The sequence below is a fragment of the Grammomys surdaster genome, unplaced genomic scaffold (genome assembly GCF_004785775.1).
Source record: "Grammomys surdaster isolate TR1022 unplaced genomic scaffold, NIH_TR_1.0 125834, whole genome shotgun sequence".
NCBI lineage: Eukaryota > Metazoa > Chordata > Mammalia > Rodentia > Muridae > Grammomys > Grammomys surdaster.
In genome coordinates this window covers 3209780-3231815 of record NW_021620662.1, presented here as the reverse complement: position 1 = coordinate 3231815, position 22036 = coordinate 3209780, and the positions used below count along the sequence as shown (strand labels likewise).

The window sequence follows — 22036 nt, the reverse complement described above, 5'->3', positions numbered from 1 at the left end:
TGTGTGTGTGTGTGTGTGTGTGTGTGTGTGTGTGTGTGTGTGTGTGTGTGTGTGCATGAACTCATGCCAAGGTTGCTCTCTCCTTACTTCAACCATGTGGGTTCTGGGGCTCAAATTCAGTTGTTCAGGCTTGTTATCAAGGTATTTTATCCACTAACCCATCTGGCTGACCCCGTGCTTATATCTTATAGCCAACATTTGATTCATCTTTTTCATGCAAGATGGATTTATGGTTTCTCTCTGTGTGAATAGGGAACCAGTGTTGTGGTGTCCAAAGATGGAGCAAGAAGCAAGGTAAATGTCACACATGCCACTGGGCTTAAATCCGAGCAGGGAAGAGACAGTGTTATCAACAAACAAATCAGAATCTGTACTACAGTGTCTGAGGAGAAGTGATTCTGGGAAGGTCACTCGGGAGTGAGTCAGCTTCCGGGAGCATGTTAGCTTCCGGAACGTGCTGTTGCACATCATCATCATTTGATGGCTTGAAACAACAAAAATAATTGTTTCTCACATTTCCAGTGATGGCAAACCCCAGCTCTGAAGGGCCTTGCTCCTCCAAGGGATGTATGAAGAGTCCTTTCTTTGTCTCCACTGTCTGGTGCTGTTGCTGCTTTCTTGTTTGTAGCCACATGACCTTAGCCTCTGCCTCTGGCATCATACCACCAGTCCCTCTTCTGTCTGAGGTCAGCGTCTGCCTATCACAGGACAGTTGTCACTGAATTTAAGGTTCACTCCCAAGGATAAATGTCACTTCCCAAAATCTTTAAATCAACTCCGTTTTGCCATATAAGGTGGCTCTTTGATCCTATAATGCAATTTTACAGGGTCCTATGGGATGAGGACACTAACGTATCTTTTTGAGATCAGCATTCTAAGTAGTTAATATGAACTGAAAAGAGAAGTAGTTTCAATATGTAAGCATTTGCCTCAGCATCCAAAGACCTGGAAAAGACCACAGAACCAGCAGGGTAACTGAGGGGCGTCAGGGAGGAGAGAGCATGCCAGACTGTAAGGGATGTCTTTCAGTGAGGTGAAATGATTAGCTGTGGCTGATGGATGCTTCAGAACATAAGGGAGGAAACCCATAACATTGCTTTTAAAGACTTGGCAAGGCAGCCTTCACTGTTAGCGAACCTGCCAAAACTGTGTTCAGAGAGTGACATGCGTGCGTCACTGTGGTCCTCAACCTTGGATCTAACTTCTGCTGAGAGATTACTATCTTGGCTTAGATGTGGGATCAGTAGATAGCTAAGTGCTTCAAATGTAATCATTTGTTTTGTGATTCCTTTTTCTTTTCTGTTTGAAGTTCTGTGGATGCACGTGTAATGTCAGATCTTGGTTTCTTCCAAAAGACCTGCTATATGCCCATGGAAGCAATTTTGTAGGTTGTAGAGGAAAAATTAGATGAATTGTTTAGTTTTAAATTTCACCTAAAGTTGTTATCTAAAGGTTTTCTCTGATTCCTTACCTCTTAGTAAGGGACTCTGGGGTTTTTCTAAAAAAAAAAAAAAAAGTCACCCATCTAAATCAGCAGGTAAAGAATATTAGTAACAACAAGGATGTCACTCTCCATCTTTTGCTAATGTGAATGGCTAGAAATGTGATTTATTGCGAGGCTGGCCACTGATGTTGAGGAGAAGACTTTCTCACACAGAAGGGGGCTTTCTTGGTATGAAGCATGCAGACAGGTCCATTTCTTACAGCTGCTAACGATCTCAAAAAAAACCTAGACTTCCAAACAGATACACCCTTTAAAACCATGTGGTCTTCGCAAGCACGATGGCTGGATTGGAAGATGAGGGTGAAGTGAACGATAAAAGTCGTGTCTGCCTTCAGTTGCATGTATGAATGCGTGTTTGGACTTACGGGAAGTTTCTGCTTTCAAGACACTTTTCAGCCAAACCCCACAAGGGCCATGTTCTCTTGTTTGGAGGACTTGTTCTTAGGGAGGAATCCTTATGCAACATTAATATGAAGAGGCTGATAAGAATTCTCTAGCTCCCAGGAAGCTAATCACAGGAAAAGGGTGCTCATAATTTGTAAGTTCCTTAATGCCCCGATGATATCTGTGGAAAATCAAATTCAATGAGAATAGTTATGAGTTAGAATGAATTTAAACCCATCAACTTTGAGTGTGAAAGAGTGAGTGAGTTGTCATGGAGGGTCAAGGAGGAGCTTGGGTATGCTGGGCTCAGCTCCAGGAGAAATCCAGAGATGCTGTCCTCCCTCCCATGTCTTCTAAACTTTCTGCTCAGACTCCAGATTGTGTTAGCACTAGCACTTCTCTGCTTTGATATCAGTGGTGGTCTCCAGGGAGGCATTGTCGTCTTGCTTCTTAACTTATCAGGGTTTTTTCCTAAGGTGTTGAGGAAGCAGCTTGCATTTTCTGTTTTTCAAATTGTCTACCCCTTCGTCCCATCAGTCAATGGGTACTGGGCATTGCAAGCCCCATAAAAATTCTAAGGTAGTTCTAGGCAACCAAGATCCATTACCAGGAGGTTGATTATATTGCAAGAACAGCAGGTAAGTATTTCTAGGGGTGTAGTGGAGAGCAGAGAGTGCACACTCTCATTTTATGGTTCTGAGCTCAGATTCTGAACCATTAACACAAAATGAGTCTTGTACTCTTTCTAACTTTGGATCCCTTAAAATTTTCTCTGCCAGAAGTCCCCATGAGAAAAAGCCATAAAGTGGGAACAGGGACCATGTTTTCATATGAGCCAAAATACTTGGCCATACACACTATTAAAGGCTGACGATGAAGTTTAGAATTCCGCTTGTTACATTTGTATTCTAATGCAGCCAAAATTATCGAGAAGACCACATGGCCCTAGAGGATGTATTTGTTGTCTTTGGGAACCAGAGGTTACTCAGTTATTACAAGCCATCAGCATGGAACAGACAGAATGGGTTTGGATATGAGTCCTTTGTAGCCGGGAACTTTGTGGGTTTTCAGGTTCCATCCAGCTAGTGAAAAGTACAACTTAGAAATGTGTTAGCTGGTTGCAGAAGATGAATGATTTTGCCAGAAAGTGAGAGACAGATGATGTGAAGATAGATGCAAAGGACACAAAGAAAGAGGAAGAGGGTCAGGTAGCCCGTTGTCATGGAGCCTGTTCTCTGAGTTTTAATTAAGATGGCAGATGGATTCCTTTGAAAAACACTAAAGTATGCTACTCAAACACCCCCAACGCCACATACTCAAGACAGCATGTTGTAAAGGGTAGGCAGGTGGAGAACTGGTTGTTGAACCTGTTAGGGTGTGTGTGTGTGTAGCATCATTTGGAAAATGTGGCAATCAAGGGATCAAGGGCTCACTTACACTGATGAAAAATGCCTCTTTTATAGTAAATGCTGTTTAGATGCTTACTGTTGCTGTTAACTGGGTTAAAAAAAATCAAAGGAATTAATCATGAGCCTGCAGGTTTAGGAGTTTGACATTTTATATAGTCTGTTGTGTGTCTCATTACCCAAAGCCTCTCTCAATTTATCTGTAGTTTCCTTTTCTGTAATTTTACTTATCTCTGGTCAGCTGGTCTGAAAATGTTAATGGAAAATTCTAGAAATAAATACAAATTTTTAACGGTTATTCTTAGTATTTGTAATGGAATCTTGATAGTTTCCCTCCTATGAAGGGCAATAAATCATCCCCTTGACCATAGTACATCTTCTCTACTTGGTTATTGGTTATTATTGTTAATTCCTTATTGCACTGCATGATCACTATCATGCGCATATAGAAAAGAGTTTAACATTTGGCATTGAGTGGTTTCAGGCACTCACTGTGGGGTTGGTTTGGCCTTCATCCCCTTGCATAAGGAGTGTCTATGGTATGTGTAATATAGTTAGTTAAAAATAAAATGTTTGTGTAGGTCTAGGTGGACTGACCACAGACTGCCAACAAAATTATCATGTATGGAATAAGAACAAGCACACTTTCCCTGAGCAGGCACAGCCATATGTCCATGCACCTGCTTTAACGAGAAAAGGGTAGCTGGCATTTCATCCCTGTGTGCACCCTGGACAAGAGGTGCATAGCTAGCTAGTACCTATTAGCACAGTTATTCAGGGCTCTGATCGGGACATCCCTTCCAGGTAGAAACCTGGCCAACAACTCTAAGTTGGATTTTAAATTGACATTGGTTTTCTAGAAATCACACCCCTACCTTCTTTTGTGTGTTCATGTTGCTGCTCCCAGACTGGGTTAGCACATTAAGGGAAACAGCAGATGTCTTGTAGGTTTTTGTAGCCATATGAATGTTTATAAATCCTTGCGCTTAGACAAGATCACTCAGATATAGTGAAAGGAAGTAAGATTGTGTGGAGCTGGACCCTGAGACCTTGACCTTTTAATTAGAGTGGGCCAAGAATGTGAAAAGGAGAGATCTCCATTGGAGAAGGAAAAAGGCCCAAGACTTGTCAGGCAGAAGAACAGGAGAGGAGAGAGCTAATCCTAAGCTCTGCTTTCTGAGCAACCTTGGGATCCACTCGGCTGTGCAAAGCATCATAATTCATGCTAAGCTAATGTACTGGTGGTATGTGTAGAGTTTCACTAACCTCCCTCCTGTCTTACAGGTAAAAGCCTCGGACGCAGATGCAGGGCTCTACGGCTTAGTCGAGTATTCTCTTTATGATGGATTCCAAAGCTATGAAGCCCCTCCAGCATTCCAGATCGACCCTCAGGATGGCCGCATCTGTGTGTCCCAAGATGTAGACAGGGAAAGGGATCCGGGCACCTTTGATCTGCTGGTAAAAGCTAAGGATGGGGTAAGCCTTTCGGCCCTAACGTCAAACACCCTCCAAAGAGAGCCGCAGTGAGCACGTGGAAGCATGGCCGTGCCTGCTGACTGTTAGCTCACCACGTTCCACCTTACCACCACTTCCCTCTAAGACCAAGTGCTATTTTATCATCAATAAATATTTCTAATGGATAATGACTTTAAATGAGGCATAGCTACCATACATGATGGATCAATCTTTGATGGTATCTAATATCCACGCTATGCTAAAGGCTCTGGATGATCTAATTATATCTTTTAATAATTGGTATGTTTGGATTCACTTTTAAGGGAAACCACACATTAATTTGATTTATATAACCCCCAAGTTCCCACCTTGGTCTTTCCCTTCCTATGGCATTTTTAACATCAGGTCACTTGTCCCGTATATTTTCCACATGGCGAATGTGGTTGATTGCATTCTTTGGATTGTTTTAATTTTCTCTTTTATCTTCACTACTCCCTGTGCACTGGCATTCAGCACAGGAGCCTGTGAGTGGTTTCAGGTTTCTTTAGTGCCTTGTATTTCCTATCGTGTCAGCAGAATGGCTTTTCCCTAAGTCTGTTATTCCTTTTGCATTTACTATATGAGCCACTTCAGCTCTAATGTTATTATGTCAGCCATTTATTACCCTGAAAAATAATTCAAACGGGAAGGGGAAGACAATCTCTCCTTCCCTCCTTCCCTCCCTCTCCCTCTCCCTCTCCCACTTCCACCCCCTCTCCCTCCCTCCTCCCCCTCCCTCCCCCTCCCCCTTTCCCTTCCCCCCTCCCTCCTTCTCCCTCTCCAGTTTTTAGAATTGGTCATTTGATGCTCTAACTGATCCTAAAGGTGACTGATGTTTATTTCCTGTTTTGCATATAAAATCTTGATCCTATATGTTTGATAGATTCAAGACAGTGCTGACCTTATAGTTTTTTAAACTTCTTTTTATTTCATTTTATGTGTGTGGTTTTTCTGCCTGCATGTATGTCTGTGTACCTTGTACATGTCTTAGCCTCCAGAGACCAGAAAAGAACATAGGGCATTGGGTCCCCCTAAAACTCTATGTATTTACAGATGGTTGTGAGCTGCCATGTGGGGGCTGGGATACAAATGTTGATCCTTTGAAGGTTGGCCAGTGCTCCTAACAGCTGAGTCATCTCTCCAACCCAAGTGATCATTTTTGAAGTACACATTGACAGAGCTTTGCATACTGGAAGAAACTTTGATTTTTTTCCTATGCAAAAAGCAAGCAAGCAAGAAAGCAAATAAACAATATAAAAATAAAACCTCCTAAGCTGCCAGATAAAACAGATCTAGAACAATACATAAATCACAAATGTGTGACTCAGTGGATATTTGAAATGTAGGCACATTCCAGGAAGCAGACAAACTAACAATCTCTTTCATGACTCTTCTGCAGTTAACACTACCGACGTCTAACAGTAAGCTGGCTTTTTAACTTCCACTGAATGGAAGCATACATGTGTTTCCATGTTCTTTGCTGAGCATTACTTGGGAACATCCTTTATACTGTTGCATGTGACTAATTCCCTCATTCTTATGGATTTGTTGTACATAGTGAATAAGTCATAGTTTTATATGTTCTACAATGGATGGTCTATTTTAGGGTATTACAAATAGTCCTACAAATACTCTTTCAAACTAAGTGTATTTTAACATCTGAAACATAAATTATAAAAATAGCATACTAATGAGGTAACATTAAATATTTTAATGCTTTTATACATTGTATATTTAAAAAACCAGATTGACTATGCTTACCTCCTCAAACATTTCTTATGGCTTTATGAAATATGTGCTAGATAGCATTATCTATAGCTACTCCTCTGTGTAAAGCACGCCAGAGGTACCATCTTCTGCCTGACTCTAACTTGTACCCCAGTGATAAGCCTTGTCGCATCACCTCCCCATCCCTCTCATGACTCTCAACCTTTTGTAAACAGCATCCTTCCCTTACGTTATGAACTAATTTTTATATTTCCCATGTAAATGAGATCATACAAATAAGCTCTTCCTGTGCTTTACTTATTTTACTTTATAAAAATATGCCGTTATTTTTGTAATTAAAATGTACTTATCTTTACTACCATCTCAAGTGAAAGTCAGGTTTCGTGGCTCTTGCTGCTCAGAGCCGTCTTCACCTTCCCTTTCCTTGAATGGGTGAGCATGTGTTTAAAGATCCCATCCTTTGAGACCATCATGTTGGTCCCCTCCAGGAGTGGACTTCAGGGTGTTGTTCCCTAACCATTTGTCTTGCTTGCTACTTGTCAACGTTGGCCACTTCTTTCTCTTTCTCCTTCCCCCACTTCTGCCTAGGCTCTCTCTTTTCTTCTCTGACCTAGGAGATTTTGGCTGTCCCACATTCATTACTCATTCGAAGAAGGATCTGATACTACAGAAGACAGCCTCTAGGGCCTTTCCCTTTCCATACAAGATTTGTAGCCCATGGCTCTGAGTCAGGACTGCCAGAACACCGGGTGACAGATTGAGAGTTAAGTTGTAACCTGTCTTTACCTACTAGTTGCTGCTTTCTTTCTCAGAGGAGAAACTACATCTGGAAACATGGTGGTTGTCTGAACATGTGCTTCCAGTGGCTCCCATACGTATTGAAAGTGCTGAAGCATAGTGACAGACATTTGTTAGCCCCATCTATATATGAGCCCAGTCCTCTGGGTAAATAGCTTGCTCCATGTGAGTGTATTCTGGCTCAAAGTATACATGTTGTTGTACTGTCATGGAAATCACCAGAAAAGAGTTTCTTGTGTCTCCCAGGTGCCCATCTAGTGGCCACTCTGACTTTCAAGGTTAATTTGATTTCCTCTTAGGCTTTGATGGCCAGAAAAAAAACGAGACATCTGTGTAGAGATAGAATCGCCCTCACCGAGAAATGCATCCACCCCATCAAAGGTCACTGGGTGTCCGTTCCCTTGAACCATCACCACAGCCTAGGGCACATCATGCATCACAGCTTGATTACAAAGTTCAACTTTTGTTTTGTTTTTTCGAGACAGGGTTTCTCTATATAGCCCTGGCTGTCCTGGAACTCACTCTATAGACCAGGCTGGCCTCAAACTCAGAAATCCGCCTGCCTCTGCCTCCCATGTGCTGGGATTAAAGGCGTGCGCCACCACTGCCCAGCCACAAAGCTCAACTTCATTCCAGATATCTTTTCTGATTTTGTAGATGTTGAGTTCACGACATAAACAAGTGTCTTTGTCATTTAATTATTCATCCTCTAAAAGAACCAGTCCGTAGTCTCAGGACACATTTCATCTTGGCAAAGTCATAGGACAGAGTTCTTGCCCTCTAAGTCTCTTTATCTTCTCATGGTTGGAAGTAGCTCATTAGAGCTATTAGGCTTCTAACAGCTTCCTAATTTGACCCAGCTTAAGGCTGAAACTGTCTATAACATTCCTCATACAAGCTTCAGTGTGTATAGACAACAAGCAACACTGCTTCATTTGGACTAGCCTTTCCTTTTCCAATGATAAAGTCCAAAGCAGGAAGGACAGGAGATGAGAATATAAAGAAGATAGGACTGTTTGGGATCAGAAGATCTTGTACAAGCTGATGGCTCATGTAAGCAAGCTTATTAAGAAGTACACGATCTCCTATACGATTTCCAGAGGCAAGATGGGATGTAGTCATCAGAAGCTGTCACACAATGGGAGAAGCCAGTGTGTAGCTAATCAAAGAATGCAGCACAGGGAATAAGGAATCTCAAGGGCATCAAGGACCTAGCACAGAGCAGCCTTGGGACTGATGGGAACAGGTGTGTTCCCAGGATCTGAGCAGATACTCCACGGAGCATCTACAGGCCTTTAGCAGTCCTGCCAAGTACATTCTTTCTTTAGAAGAGGAACTGTGTTCCTTCTCTACACATCAGGGCCTCAGGGAGAATCTCCCAGGGCACCTGGCTATTACTGGAATTTCCAAGCAGGTTCCTGGCTTCAGACAAGGAACTGAGTTTCTTCTCCACATATCAGAACATCAGGGAAAGCCTTGGATCACCCCAGTCCTCAGCATTATCAGTGCAGTATGTGAGCATCTGCCTGAGTGTCCATGTGCACATATTACATACATATATACGTGTGTGTGAGCAGATATACACATGTGAATATGTCAGGTTAGCCTGTGTTACTGCACAATGTTTATGAAGTCCTGTGATAGAGAAGCACTGGGTTCCAACAGGGTGAGCGCTACATCTTTCACACTCAGCACAGTGTTGACAGCAGCATAAAATGCTCTGAACCAGGTCATCAAAAAGGTTGGTAACGATGGAGATAAAAATTGTCAGTGACTAAATAGGTAGCCCCTAAAAACAATCTAGACTGCACTCACAGGATAATTAAGTCAGGTAAAATATCTTAGGTTCAAGCTAATGGTAATTCCGGCCATAATGAGTTTATTTAAACAATAAACAGCCTTGGCACATGTCCCTCAGCTATTGAGAATCATTCTGACAATTTGTAGTTTTCTCTTGGAGTCTTTCACTTTGTAATAAATGACCTGCGTGTCCTTGGTAGAAAATTGCCAAGAATCCATTTGCAGGTGGTTCCTAAGAGGATTTTATCTATTGATAGAATAATTTTTCTTAGGAAGCGCCCTAGATGTTCTGTGCATCTCCACTCCTGCTCCATTCATCTCTGTGATGACTGCCAATATAGTCTTAGTGCAGTCGCTTCTCCTTCTCTGCTGACACCACATCTAAGATATCCTCTTTCTGCTGCCGTCGGAGTGCCTGCTATTTATCTCACACACGGAGGATGCTATGAAATTATATAATGGAACCACTTAATTGGATTGGCATTCAAGTTAGTGTCTACAATTTAGCTCCACAATTTAATTATCCCATCCTTCTGTCTAAGCTTTGTATTCCTTTCTCTGATACATTTTCATAGACAAAGCCCTCAGTTTCTGGCACGTGTTTATCATTCTCTCTGCACGTTTGCTGCATCCTGAATTCTATAGCTGAAATGTACATCTGGAAAATAAAAAGATTTCTACTCCATCTCCCACTTTGAGGCTTAAGGAAGGATTTTGACAGACAACACTCTAGAGAGTAATTGGCTTAGCTCCTCACCACCCTGTGTCTTCATGATAAGAGCTGACTATTCGAGTTGGGATCCATGGTGTATATAATGCAGGTGGAATCCCAAACACAAGCTTTCTGAATAAAAGGAGTATTTGTTTATGTTCTACTGGCCTACATTATCCTGTTGTCTAAATGTGTTCAATTATTTGTCATTTTAAGATCTATTTAAATGTATATATACACATATATGTGTGTGTGTATATATATATATGTGTGTGTGTGTGTGTGTATGTGTGTGTATATATATACATATATATTTGCAGGTGGTATGTATATATATATGTATATATATACATATATATGTATATATATATGTATATGTATATATATATGTATATATATGACTATATATATAGCCTCTCTCTCTCTCTCTCTCTCTCTCTCTCTCTCTCTCTCTATCTATCTATCTACCTATCTATCTATATTCTGTGTCTGTGTCTGTGTATGCATGTGAGTGCAAGTGGCCTCAGAGACCACTGGATCACTTCTCTAGCCCCATACTCAGCTTCTTATTCTAGTCTTCTGTTTCATTGATTACTGCTCAATTTATCTGAGGACTGTGCCCTTACACAGTGTGCCAGCTAAGGTGATTGGGCCAACCTAAAATGTCCTTCCAGCCATTCATTCATATATTACAAGGATTGCGTCTGACATGTCTTAACGTCATTCTTCTTCATTTTCATCTCTGAAAGATTAAGCTTCCCCATGGCCATTACCCTCCTTCTCACCCAACCTGTTCAGTTCAACTTTTAACTTGAATCAATATCCCATTTTCCACATCTCTCTTCAAACTCATTTATCGTCACTCAGCAAATTCTTCACAAACTCCAATAGGTCTCTGGTTGTTCTTTTATCTTCTCCCTATGATGGAAAATGCAGACTGGAGACTGGGGAATACTGATCCTTCCTACTCGGTAAGGCTAAGAAATGCAGTAATTGTAGTCTGAAGATGGCTAGATGGCTGCCTTTCTGTCTTAGTTACTGCTCTATTAGTTATTCTATGGCGATAAAATACTAGGACCAAGACAATTTATAGAAAAAGAGCATTTAATTTGGGCTCTTGGTTTGATAGGGTTAGAGTCCATGATCATCACTGCAGAGAGTATTGGGAACAGGCTAACAAGCATGGCGCTGGATCAGCAGCTCAGATCTCACATCTTCATCCACAAGTGTCAGGGCCAGAGAGCTAACTGGGAATAGTATAAGCTCTTAAAACCTCAAAGCTCAACACTAGTGACATACTTCTTCCAACAAGGACACACTTTCTGATTTTTCTCAAAGAGTTCCATCAACCGAAGACCAAGTATCCAAGCCTATGGGGGCCCATTCAAACCACCACAATTTCTAAGTTGTATATATTTCTTTCTCCATTAAAACCAACTCAATCTTGGAGTTCCTGCTTCAAAAATGTAGCCCAATAAAGGGTGGAGAACCTGTAGAGACCATATCCAGAGGTTAGGCAAGGCCCCCATTTGGGGGATGGGGCCATCCGCTCATCTCCAAATTCTTAACCCAGAAGGGCTCCTGTCTAAAGGAAATACAAGGACAAAGTAGGGAGCAGAGACTGAAGGAAAGGCCATCTAGAGACTGCCCCACCTGGGGATCCATCCCATATACAGACACCAAACCAAGACACTATTGTGGATGCCAAGAAGTGCTTGCTCACAGAAGCCTATTATAGCTGTCTCCTGAGAGGCACTGCCAGAGCCTGACAAATGCAGTGGTGAATGCTTGCAGCCAACCATTGAACTGAGCATGGGGTCTCCAGTGGAGGAGTTAGAGAAAGGACTAAAGGAGCTTTTGCAATGCCATTGGAAGAACAACAATATTAACCAATGAAACCCCTCCAGGGATTTCAGGGACTAAACTAGCAAATAAAGAGTACACATGGAAGGACCTATGGCTCCAGTCACATATGTAGAAAATATGGCATTGTCTTGCATCAATAGGAGAAGACCTTGGTCTTGTGAAGACTCAATTCCCCAGTGTAGGGGAATGCCAGGGTAGTGAGGTGGGAGTGGGTGAGTGGGAGTGGGAGTATCCTTATAGAAGTAGGGGGAGTGGGGATAGGAGAGGGGGGTTCCAGAGGGGAAACAAGGGAAGGGGATAACATTTGAAACGTAAATACATAAAATATCCAATAAAAGAAGAATATAGTCAGAGACCTCTGTTTGTTCCATGCTGTTTTAAACTCCCAATCACTTAACACTTTTGTACTTGGTTCCACTCATATCTCATATTCTTCATGTGCACCACTTTGTTAGTCAGCTATCCATCACTACAGCAAAACACTAAAGATGATTAGCTTTTAAAAAGAAAAATTTTATTGTGGCTCACAGTTAGAAAGTTTCAGTCTGCTAGAGGGGCCCTATTCTTTGGACTTATGAAAGATCAAAAACCCATGGCAAAGTCACATAGTGGAACATTACCTCATGTTAGAGAAAACAAAGAGAAATAAACCAGTATCCTACAATACCCTTTAAAAAACCACATCTTCAGTTACCTAAGGACCTTCACAAGCCCGCCACAATCTAATGATCTCCAGCACCTCCAAACAGCACCACCCTGGGGACTAAGCCTTAAACATGTGGTCATTTGAAGGACTTTCAGCATCTGAATTCTATCAACCAATGTTTCTTACCAGGTTTTTGAGATTTCGGCAGAGCCACTCAACACTAGCCTCCTCCTTCTTTGATTTCTCATTTGCAAGGATCATCACTTTCTCTGAAATCTTGATTCCAAGCACATTACCTTCTGATAAGCACTTTTATCTCCCTTGTCACTTAGCTCAGTGGTTCCAATGCAGACAGGAATTCCTTCCCTGGTAAGATCACTGAAGTATTACATATAATTAGTCACTCCAGTGCAAATTCCCTTCCCTGCAATTTCTTTGGTAAAAGAGATTTTACCTGAACTCTGCTTTTTCTGTTTTAAAAACAACAACAGCAGCAGCAGCAACAATAACAATAACCACCACAACAGTAACAACAACGGTATTTGAGAGGAATCTTCTCTCTTCCAGCCATTCAGTTTCTTCCCTTACCTGGTTATCAGCGTGTGCTCTTTGCCTGCTTTTGTGTTAAGGAATCACACTGTTTGCATCAGAGGTGAATCTCTCTGAGCCTCAGGGTCATGCATCTAGCCTGCTCTAGCATAGTAGACCCCTGTAGTGGTCTTTCTTCCTGTATAGCTGAATTTCTCAATTTCTATTGGATTACTCCTACAGCAAACATGACATAATGGCAACCTCTCCCTTTGGAACCAAACTCCTTTTAATTTTTATATCCTCTTAGTCATTTTCTTTTCCCTCTATTCTATAGCAAACAGATTTGAACTAGCTCTTTCTACTTCATTTTTCAACTTTCTTCATTTTCTCCTTCCTACCTCTCTCAGAAAGTTGATTTTATCAGAACAACTGTACCATATCCTGGGTTCTCAATCTATTTATTTCTATTTTATTCAATCTCCCAGTTATTCTGAAAATATTCTTTAAATGTTGCCTTGCTTGGCTTTGGTGATACCCAGTGTACTGATCTTTCCTTAGTAAGATAGGAACTCATTACTCTTCATGTTTGTGCATGAAATCTAGGCTGGAATGCTCTGTCTTAGCTCACTAAGTAAACCACAGCTCAGTAGAGGTAAGAGTTGTGAAGGACAGATATTAATACTCTACTATTTAACAGTCACAGGATGCAAGAGCACAAAGAAAAGAAAATAGAGAATTCCCAAAGTAGAAAGAGTGAAAGAAAAATTTCCATATGTGCTAATTGGCACTGGTAGCTTTCTAAGTCAATAGTAGATGATTTCAAGCTTAGAGCTTTTTTAAAGGACTTGTACTTTTTTTTTTGTAAAGGATTTGAATTCCGTTGTAACTTGAAGGGGCTGGCATTCAGGTAGATTGCTCAGGTGTTTCTTTCAATAACCTTACAAGTGAAATGATCAAAATTAAAGTAAGTCCATGAGTTATTTGTTCAAGGCAGAGGTAAAATTGAGAAATGCTAATACAGAGATTATGGTAGTAGGTACATGCTGCTGTGTAAACAGTTATCCTTCAACTTTGAAGCTCAAGACAATACAATATCTAATTGCCAGGAATCTAGAGACACTCTTCAGAGTGGACGTTTCAGAGTCTCTTCTGACTGGCATTGAGATGTCTCCGTGAGCTGGAAAACAGGCTGTTACAGAGTCTTGGGAAGTGAACTAACTGCTTAGATTAGTTCTCCTCCTGCTCTGTCCTGTGGGATGCTGATTTCCCAACATGCTCCTTCCAAAGAGAGTTATGTGATTCAGCAAGAGTGAATGCAGGCCCAGAGCTCGGCATGACTGCAGCCATCCGGTTGTAACTTCACTCCAAGACAGAAAAAGCTATGGAAGACTGATACATGAACTTCATATTCATGGATCTACAGACTTCTATACTCTGAGCTGGTCCCTGGGCATCTCTGTATCTTAGTTTCTTATTGAAGTAGGAAGAAAGAAATGGGAACCAGAAAAAGTGAGATTGTAACAACCTAAGGAGAAGAAATATGTGTGAAATACATCAAAAGCATTCATAGTTGGTTATGATATGAGGAAATTCCCCATCTGATGAATTCAGCAGGTGCTCACTGAGTTTATACACATGAGACACTGACAGCTCATACTCTGCCTCCAGAAGATGCCTTGTTTTTTGACAGTATGCTTAAGCCTTCTGTTGTCCAGCCAACACTTGATTGTTTTCACAGGATTTCATTATTAGGCTCCTCAATGAATCAAGACTTCTGTTATAGAGGGTTTTCTGGTGCTGTGTTATTTTCTTCTTCTTGTCTTTTCTCTTTTCATTATTTTGCTTACCTGCTTTCTCAGTCCTTCTTTTAACTTACCGAGCTGCTCAAGCTTGAGGACAAATATATTAGGAGAAAAAACAGGGAAAACAAAAACAAGAAGCCAGGCCACTGGAGTCCCAATAGGCTCTATGGCAGATGGCAAGTGTATGCTTACAGTCTGTTTCATACATGCTTACAGTCTGTTTGCGTAGCAGTCCCATCTCCAGACCTCTCTCAGAACTCCTTTAGGTTATCCTAGTGATGGAGGCCCTTCTGAATCAGCACACAGACAGGTGGCTTAATGCATATTACTTTCATTATGATCCTAACCAGTTATTTTGTTTCTCCCGTTCTAAACAATAACTGGTAGAAGTCTGGTGCTTCATTCAACTCAGAACATGGAAAATCACATTATATCTAACCACGGATTTCTCAATCCCCTTTAATTCCCAAAGGATGGTATACAGCGGACAGCAGTAAGAGCTGTTTCTAGATTCATGATTAAGTTATCAGAAATGCCTTTCTCAGGCTGCCCCCTCCACATGTGTTCCAAGCAGCTGCATAGCCCATTTCTCTTTCCAAGCCTTCTTAGCTGTCCTTCCTTTTTCATTCTTTTTGATGCCTTCCTCCATAGCTGAGAAAGGCAGCTAAGAGAAGAAAAGGAGCTGGGGGTGGGGGGCACACAAGTGAACTGTCCTCCTCCCCTACACTGCTGTGACTTTCCAAGGACTTTTGTCAGATCTGAAAGTCTCAAAATGTGCCAGATAGAAATGGAAAATGGTGTCGGGAAGCAAGAACAGATGTTTTCCTTCAAAACAGAGAAAATCCAAGGAGATGATTTCCCTCGATTTTATTTGTTCCTTCCCCTTTGGTTTTAGATGGAGCCAACATGAAGTAAACAGTCTGAGACGCACCTCCCGCTGCTTTATGCACTGTTTAACCTTTCTGAAACCAGGAAATCTCAGAATTTCCAAACCATGAGGCCTCAGAGGGAAGATACCACCTTTATCATTTCTTTGAGAGTTTTGTATAATATATCTTGAACATATTTACCCCAATGCCTCCCAGACCCACCCCTTCCTCTACCTTTCCTATCCACACAACTTTGTGTCTTCTTAGAAACCAAACTCCAAAACCATTAAGTACATTTTTGTTCTGCCCATATACCCTTGGTATGTAGCCTTTAGCTGGGAGTATTGTCAAACTCCCAGGGCCTGCACCTTTAGGAATACGGACTTTTCTTCTCCCAGCAACTATCAATTACTCATAGCTCCGTGGCTAGGGGTGGAGTTTCATGTTCACTTCCCCTCTCTCTGCTGGAATTTTGTCTGGATTAAGCTTACATTGTTTCGTGTATACCATCACATGCTCTGTGAATTCTTATGTCTAACTGCTTGGTTGTGTCTGTAAAACATCACTTTGTTGGAGTCATCCATGGTCTCTGGCTCTTTAGATAATCTTTCTGTCTACTCTTCTACAGTGATTTCTGACCCTTGGGGGAGAGGTGTGATAGAGATGCGTTTAGAGTAGAGGCAAGCATTCCGAAGTCTCTGATTTTCTACAGCTCAACCAATGTGGCTTTTCTTAATCCCCATCTTCTGCAAAAGAAGCTTCTCTGCTGAGGTTTAGTTGCAATAAGTCATCAGGAGTCAGTAAAAATAAGTCATCAGGAGTCAATTTAATGATATGCTAATTTAGCAAAGTAATAGTAGATAGAGGTTTCTCCCCTAGAACCTATAGATGATCTAACCACTGGTTCCTGGCCCCAGTAATGGTGCCAGGTATGGGTTTCAAGTTGTGGTGCATCCCATAAAGTGCACTCAGAAGGTGGTTAGTTATCTCCCGTAACATTCATGCCATCACTGCATCAAGGAGCACATCTTTTCAGACTGGTTGTTGCTGTCCTTCACATGGCTCACTTCTCAGTAGACTGATGATCACTTCTCTCTGCTGGTAGTGGGAACAGTGCCTTTCAGCACTGTGAAAGATAGCCAGCATGAAAGAAACCTTAAGCCAAAGAGCACCTTGATTTCTCTGTGTTCTGTAACTCAAGAATACCATGCTCAAACAAATAAAGTGTCTAGGGTGGAAATGGTTACTAGCTGTTGTTGGCTAGTCAGGTCACCCAGGGGCACAGATATTATAGGCTAATTTCAATCCTCTCTTTGCCCTCAGGAACTTGACATAAGTTCCGTTGGGTCCAATAAGACCACATTGCTGCAGGACAAATTGCTTTGCTGTCCCTTTTCTTACTAAGCCCACTGTCTATTCCAAACATGGGAACCCCCCAAGACTCCCCAATGCTCCCTACTGTGATGGTGAAGAGCCCTCATCCTCCTGTGACCCCAGTGATTTCCATAGCCAGCTCTATCCTCCAGCACCAGGCCCTTGCCTTCCTTCTGTGTCTGAACAGACCAGCTCAGGGTACTATGCTACTGCTTCGGGGTCTTTGTACTAGATTTTCACCTGCTTATGAAGCATTGTTTTGCTAGATAACACAAGTGTAGGTCTCTTCCATAGCTTCCCTTCCTCAAATCATTTCCTAATGAGATTTTCTTACTATAATAATGGATAGGAGATCATAACTCAAGAACAAACCAAGACAGATTTATATGAATATATGTGTTCTGTTTCTTCAGAAGTCTGTTTTAGGGTCATTATTAGTAATTTTATTTTAGTAGCATCCCTTTGCCCTCCCCCCAGGCACCATACCGTACCACACTATACTCTGTTGTTTCAAAGTCTGTTTTGGGATTATTGTTAATTATATTGGATTCCTGTGTCCACAGAAGTCCAGTTGTATTCACTTTCATTCATCTCACAGGGTGGACTTAGTGCCCAAGCTTTCGTCCGGGTGGAAGTGGATGACGTGAATGATAATTACCCTGTCTTCAATCCATCGACCTATGTGACAAGCATCAGTGGACAGACCCCACCAGGAACTGAGATCATCAAGGTTCTTGCCAGTGACAGAGATTCTGGAATATATGGAACAGTGGCTTATGAACTCATCCCAGGAGATCAGTCGTCTCTCTTCACCATTGACTCCACTACAGGTATGTGATCTAGGGATAGCCTTGCCCTCTGCTGGTAAACTTCTTCTTAACTATTTAACAGCCCAGATTAGAAAGCTTAGAAATAGTGATGTTTTGTCAACAGTAGGAGTGTGGCAAGGTTCGACCATCCAGAGGGCACCACTGTGTGTTGAAATGGGCTGGTGCTTTGTTAGCCAAGACCTGGATAAGTCTCATCTCTGCTCACCAAGAACCCAGGATCTTTAAAGACCCCAGTTTCATAGTACTGCCAGTCATCTAGTGTGGGAAGGTTATCATGAAGACTAAGCAGAAACAGCCAAGTGTGCCCATTTTGCAAGGATTTATGTCCCTCTGTCTATTTGAGCATCTTATCTATGGGTGACTTAGCCCCACTTCACTGACTGAGAGGCCAATGCTGGAGCACTCGGTATATGCCATTCTTTGCACCAGCACTGGTGTTTCTTTAACCCTGTTGCTCTTTCTTTCCTTGTTTCTGAAATAATGGCTAAAGTTCATTTTATTTCCCAAACACAGTAACTATTTATTTGACAAGGAGCCCAGTGATCTAAATTTTTTAGAAATTTAAGTATTTCAGTCATTACTTACTTTTTCTCTTTCTTTCTTTCTTTCTTTCTTTCTTTCTTTCTTTCTTTCTTTCTTTTTTTGTTTTTTGTTTTTTTTTTCGATACAGGGCCTCTCTGTGTAGCCCTGGCTGTCTTAGAACTCACTCTGTAGACCAGGCTGGCCTCGAACTCAGAAATCCGCCTGCCTCTGCCTCCCTGGGATTGAAGTGCTGGGATTAAAGGTGTGCGCTACCATTGCCCAGCACTTATTTTTTTCTTATGTTTGTTGTCATCAAAGTAAAGTAATATTTGATTAGAAGATATAAGATTTCAAGTAACATTGGAGACAATTGAAGATATTCTGGCTTTAAAATGAGGCTATAAGCCCAGACAATGTTTTGGTGTCTTTTTCACTTCTTTACCAGATCTGAGAAGTGGTCTGAATACATTTTTACTTTAATATTGTGTTATATGTATATACAAGCTAGTTATCCTTCAGGACGACATTCTCATCCAACCTAGACATTGTACATTATCTTATTTGTGATGACCACAGGTATGGCAAGCCAGTCATTGTTTGCATGGACACACAGTGTACTTAGTTTGCCTTTCCACCCAGCCTCAGTACATAGTCACCCTTCCTGCTTGAAAGGTATGCCTACTCTGGCATGTAACACAACATCTGGGGATGAGTTGTTTGCCCCATGGTCTGTAGAAGGTGAAATTTCCCTTGCTCAAAATAATTCACTGACATGGTCCCCTTAACATTTTTAAGATCAGAGGAACATACTTTGTAGGAAATTAGTCTGCTTATCTAGGCTTTTTCAAAATTCATCTTAACTGAGAACCTTAACTGCCTGTCATAGTCAGGCCCATAGGGCAGTAACATTGCCAAAAATATATAGGTCAGCCATAATCAGAAGACGGGATCTAAAAGCATTTAGTGGATTGTTTTGAAAAGACATCACATTCACCATCCCAGATCCCCCGGAAGAGCTTGAAGAATGAGCTATTAGGCATTCTGTTCACAGGAGAATTTTCTGTCCCTGTGGGCCATGGATATCCCTGTGACTCTCTTCCTGGCACCCTCTATGTAGCAAATGCCATTACTAATCATGGAGAGTGCTTTATGTGGGTCATTATCTTGGGACACATCAGAGCGATTTTTTTTCTTAAAGCAAAGACCAAATTTGTAATGGAAGCAGCCTTGGGTTACTGTTGTTGGCAGGTTTGATGGTTGTGCGTTTGGGTGGAAGACATTTGTCAGGCAAACAGCATTTGGAATTTGGTTGTACTTAATCACAAACTGTGAATGATCCAGGAGGGCTGGTAATGTTTTGTTTTAACCTTTAGAGAATGGAACAGTGTCACTGCTAGTTGTGGGAAAAAGTTATTCAGGGAGCGGGCAGTTCCAACCTGTACCACTGTGTTCCAGAAGTTCAAAAGGTGAAACCAAGAAGCCAATGTATATTTTCAGAATACCAGTAGTCTATCGATGCCTATATCCATTATGAAATATGGCCTCGTTTTTAACCCCAAATACTTCTAGTCCTATGTAGTCAGCCTAATTAAGATCTGCTTTAAATCAACCAGGTCTAAACATTAGTATTAGTTATAGTTACTATCTTGTACAATAGATAGTTAGATCATCCTGTTTCCCTCTGTCTTAGTCCCTGGCGAATTCCATTCTGTTCTCAGCTTCTGTCAAATTAACTTTTTCTTTTGATGTCCACATAAAAGTGAGATCAGTGTTGGTATTTTTGTGTTTGGCTCTTTTCACTTAGCACCGTATTTTCCAGGATATTTATGTTAACATAAGTGATAGAACTGGAAGGCTACGTAGCCTGGTGTACATGCATGGCATTTTCCTCAGCCATGCACTGATGGGCACTTTAGTCCATTCCAGATTCTGACCATTATGGATAATGCCACAATGCAAAGAACAGGGCAAGTGTCTTCTTGGTATACTGATTTTATTTTCATTGGACATATACCCAGAAGTGGATGTTCTATTTCAGACTTTGTGGACTCTTTGTATGGCCATATCACATGCTCTACCAACAGACGTTCTCAAGAGAGAGAAGGTGAAGTACTAAAATATGGTTATCCTGTTATGGAGTTGTTGTGTTTTAGTAACTTTTCTTTTACCGGAAAGCCCACTTCTACCAAAGCCAGTAGCAATTAAAAAAAAATCCTGAGATACTCTATCAGTAAATATTTGTGAAACAAATGAATAAATGACAACAAAATATTTGGAAAGTGATTTGAATTATTACTGCAACCTCCCAAGGATTTGCCTGGGAATTCTGTTAGTAATAAGAAACAAAACTTGGTTTGAAATCCTCTCTGTGACGTGGCATGGCCAGAAACCCCGTCCCTTTCTCCTACTTTTTTTCTTTTTCTTGACTTTCAACCAGTGTGGACACTTCAGATTTCTCTCTTAGTTTTGTCCTTGGCTTTATTAATTTCCTTTCAAGGATGAGACCTTTCTGTTTACAATTTTTTTTCAATTTCAGTACTCCTGATAATTATTATCCCTTTGGGGCTTGAATTTTTACATAGCTTGGAAGATAGTGTAGTCATATACTAAAAATGCTGAGACTTGGTGAGTCAGCTTAGATGATCACTGGCCCTCAAAATGCTCACTTGCCTCTTCAGGACACCACTTTCTTGCTTTTGTCTCATTCACTCTTTATTTGGATGGATTTTTTTTTTTTTATTTGTCCCAGGCATGCTATTTGAAAGCTTACAGAATTTGTGTTGGAGATTCGTGTTTTCTAAAGGAAGAGATCACTCTTCAATCTCTGTGCCACAACCAACACACATGTCTTGAAAACTTACTGTGCTCTTCTGGGAAAAGAACTATTTGGAAGGAAACTGGAAGTGGATGTGTCAGTGTCGTGGCTGTCTTCTCTTGTGGTTTTATCTTCCTGTCCTGTTCCTGGTTTTCTATGTTTGTTGCTCATTCAGAGAACATTTTTTGTAGACTGCATTCAGACACGAGGCGAGAGGTTCTGACTGGAGCCTCCGCTGCTCTCATTCTCAGCCCACTGGTTTGCTTTGATGTGGGCAAGAAGCAGGCTGCTCTGATTTGAGTTTCAAGGGGAAGAAATACAGGAAGTAGATTTATTAATAGTTCTCCTTTCCTGTATTTCATTCTATTTATAAGTTACATGTAGATATGTTTTATTCTGCTTAACACTGTTTTTACAGTGTGTGTGAGTGTGTGTGTGTTTGTCTATATCCACATGTGGAGGTCAGGGAGCAGTTTCAAAACACAACTCTTTCCTTTCACTATGTGATGAACTCAGGTTTTCATGTTTGGCTGCAAACACCCTTACCGGGCAAGCCAATCTTGCTGACCCAATGTGAAATCCTTGCAAGCCTCCAACTTGTGATAATCCTCCTGCATATGATTTTCCTAGCTGCCAAGTGGCATCACAACCAGCAGTCTCTGTTTTGAAGTACTTGTCATAGTAGCATAAAACAGCCACCAAATAGCTGTGATTTCATCTTATTTACCTAATTATTTTTCAAGAGCATCTTAATTGCAAAATTCAGCGTCTATAAAATTATATGGGGCTACATATGCAAAGGGGAGGCTCCTGGGAGCTTGCTAGCTGGTGACTCAGTGAGACATTATCTCAAAAACTAAGGTGGAGAGCTACAGAGGAAAACTTACAATGTAGAACTCTGATCTAAACACACACACACACACACACACACACACACACACACACACACACACAC

General features: G+C 41.3%; 1 protein-coding gene across 1 annotated transcript in view; it reads left to right on the top strand.

The window, feature by feature from the left end:
• The window catches only part of Dchs2 (dachsous cadherin-related 2), a 203670-nt gene that overhangs the window by 94149 nt on the left and 87485 nt on the right, over positions 1-22036 (top strand). Inside the window, exons 2-3 of the mRNA XM_028789503.1 lie at positions 4579-4770; positions 17513-17744. Coding sequence (XP_028645336.1) covers positions 4579-4770; positions 17513-17744 — 424 coding nt within the window. The remainder of the gene's footprint in view (positions 1-4578; positions 4771-17512; positions 17745-22036) is intronic.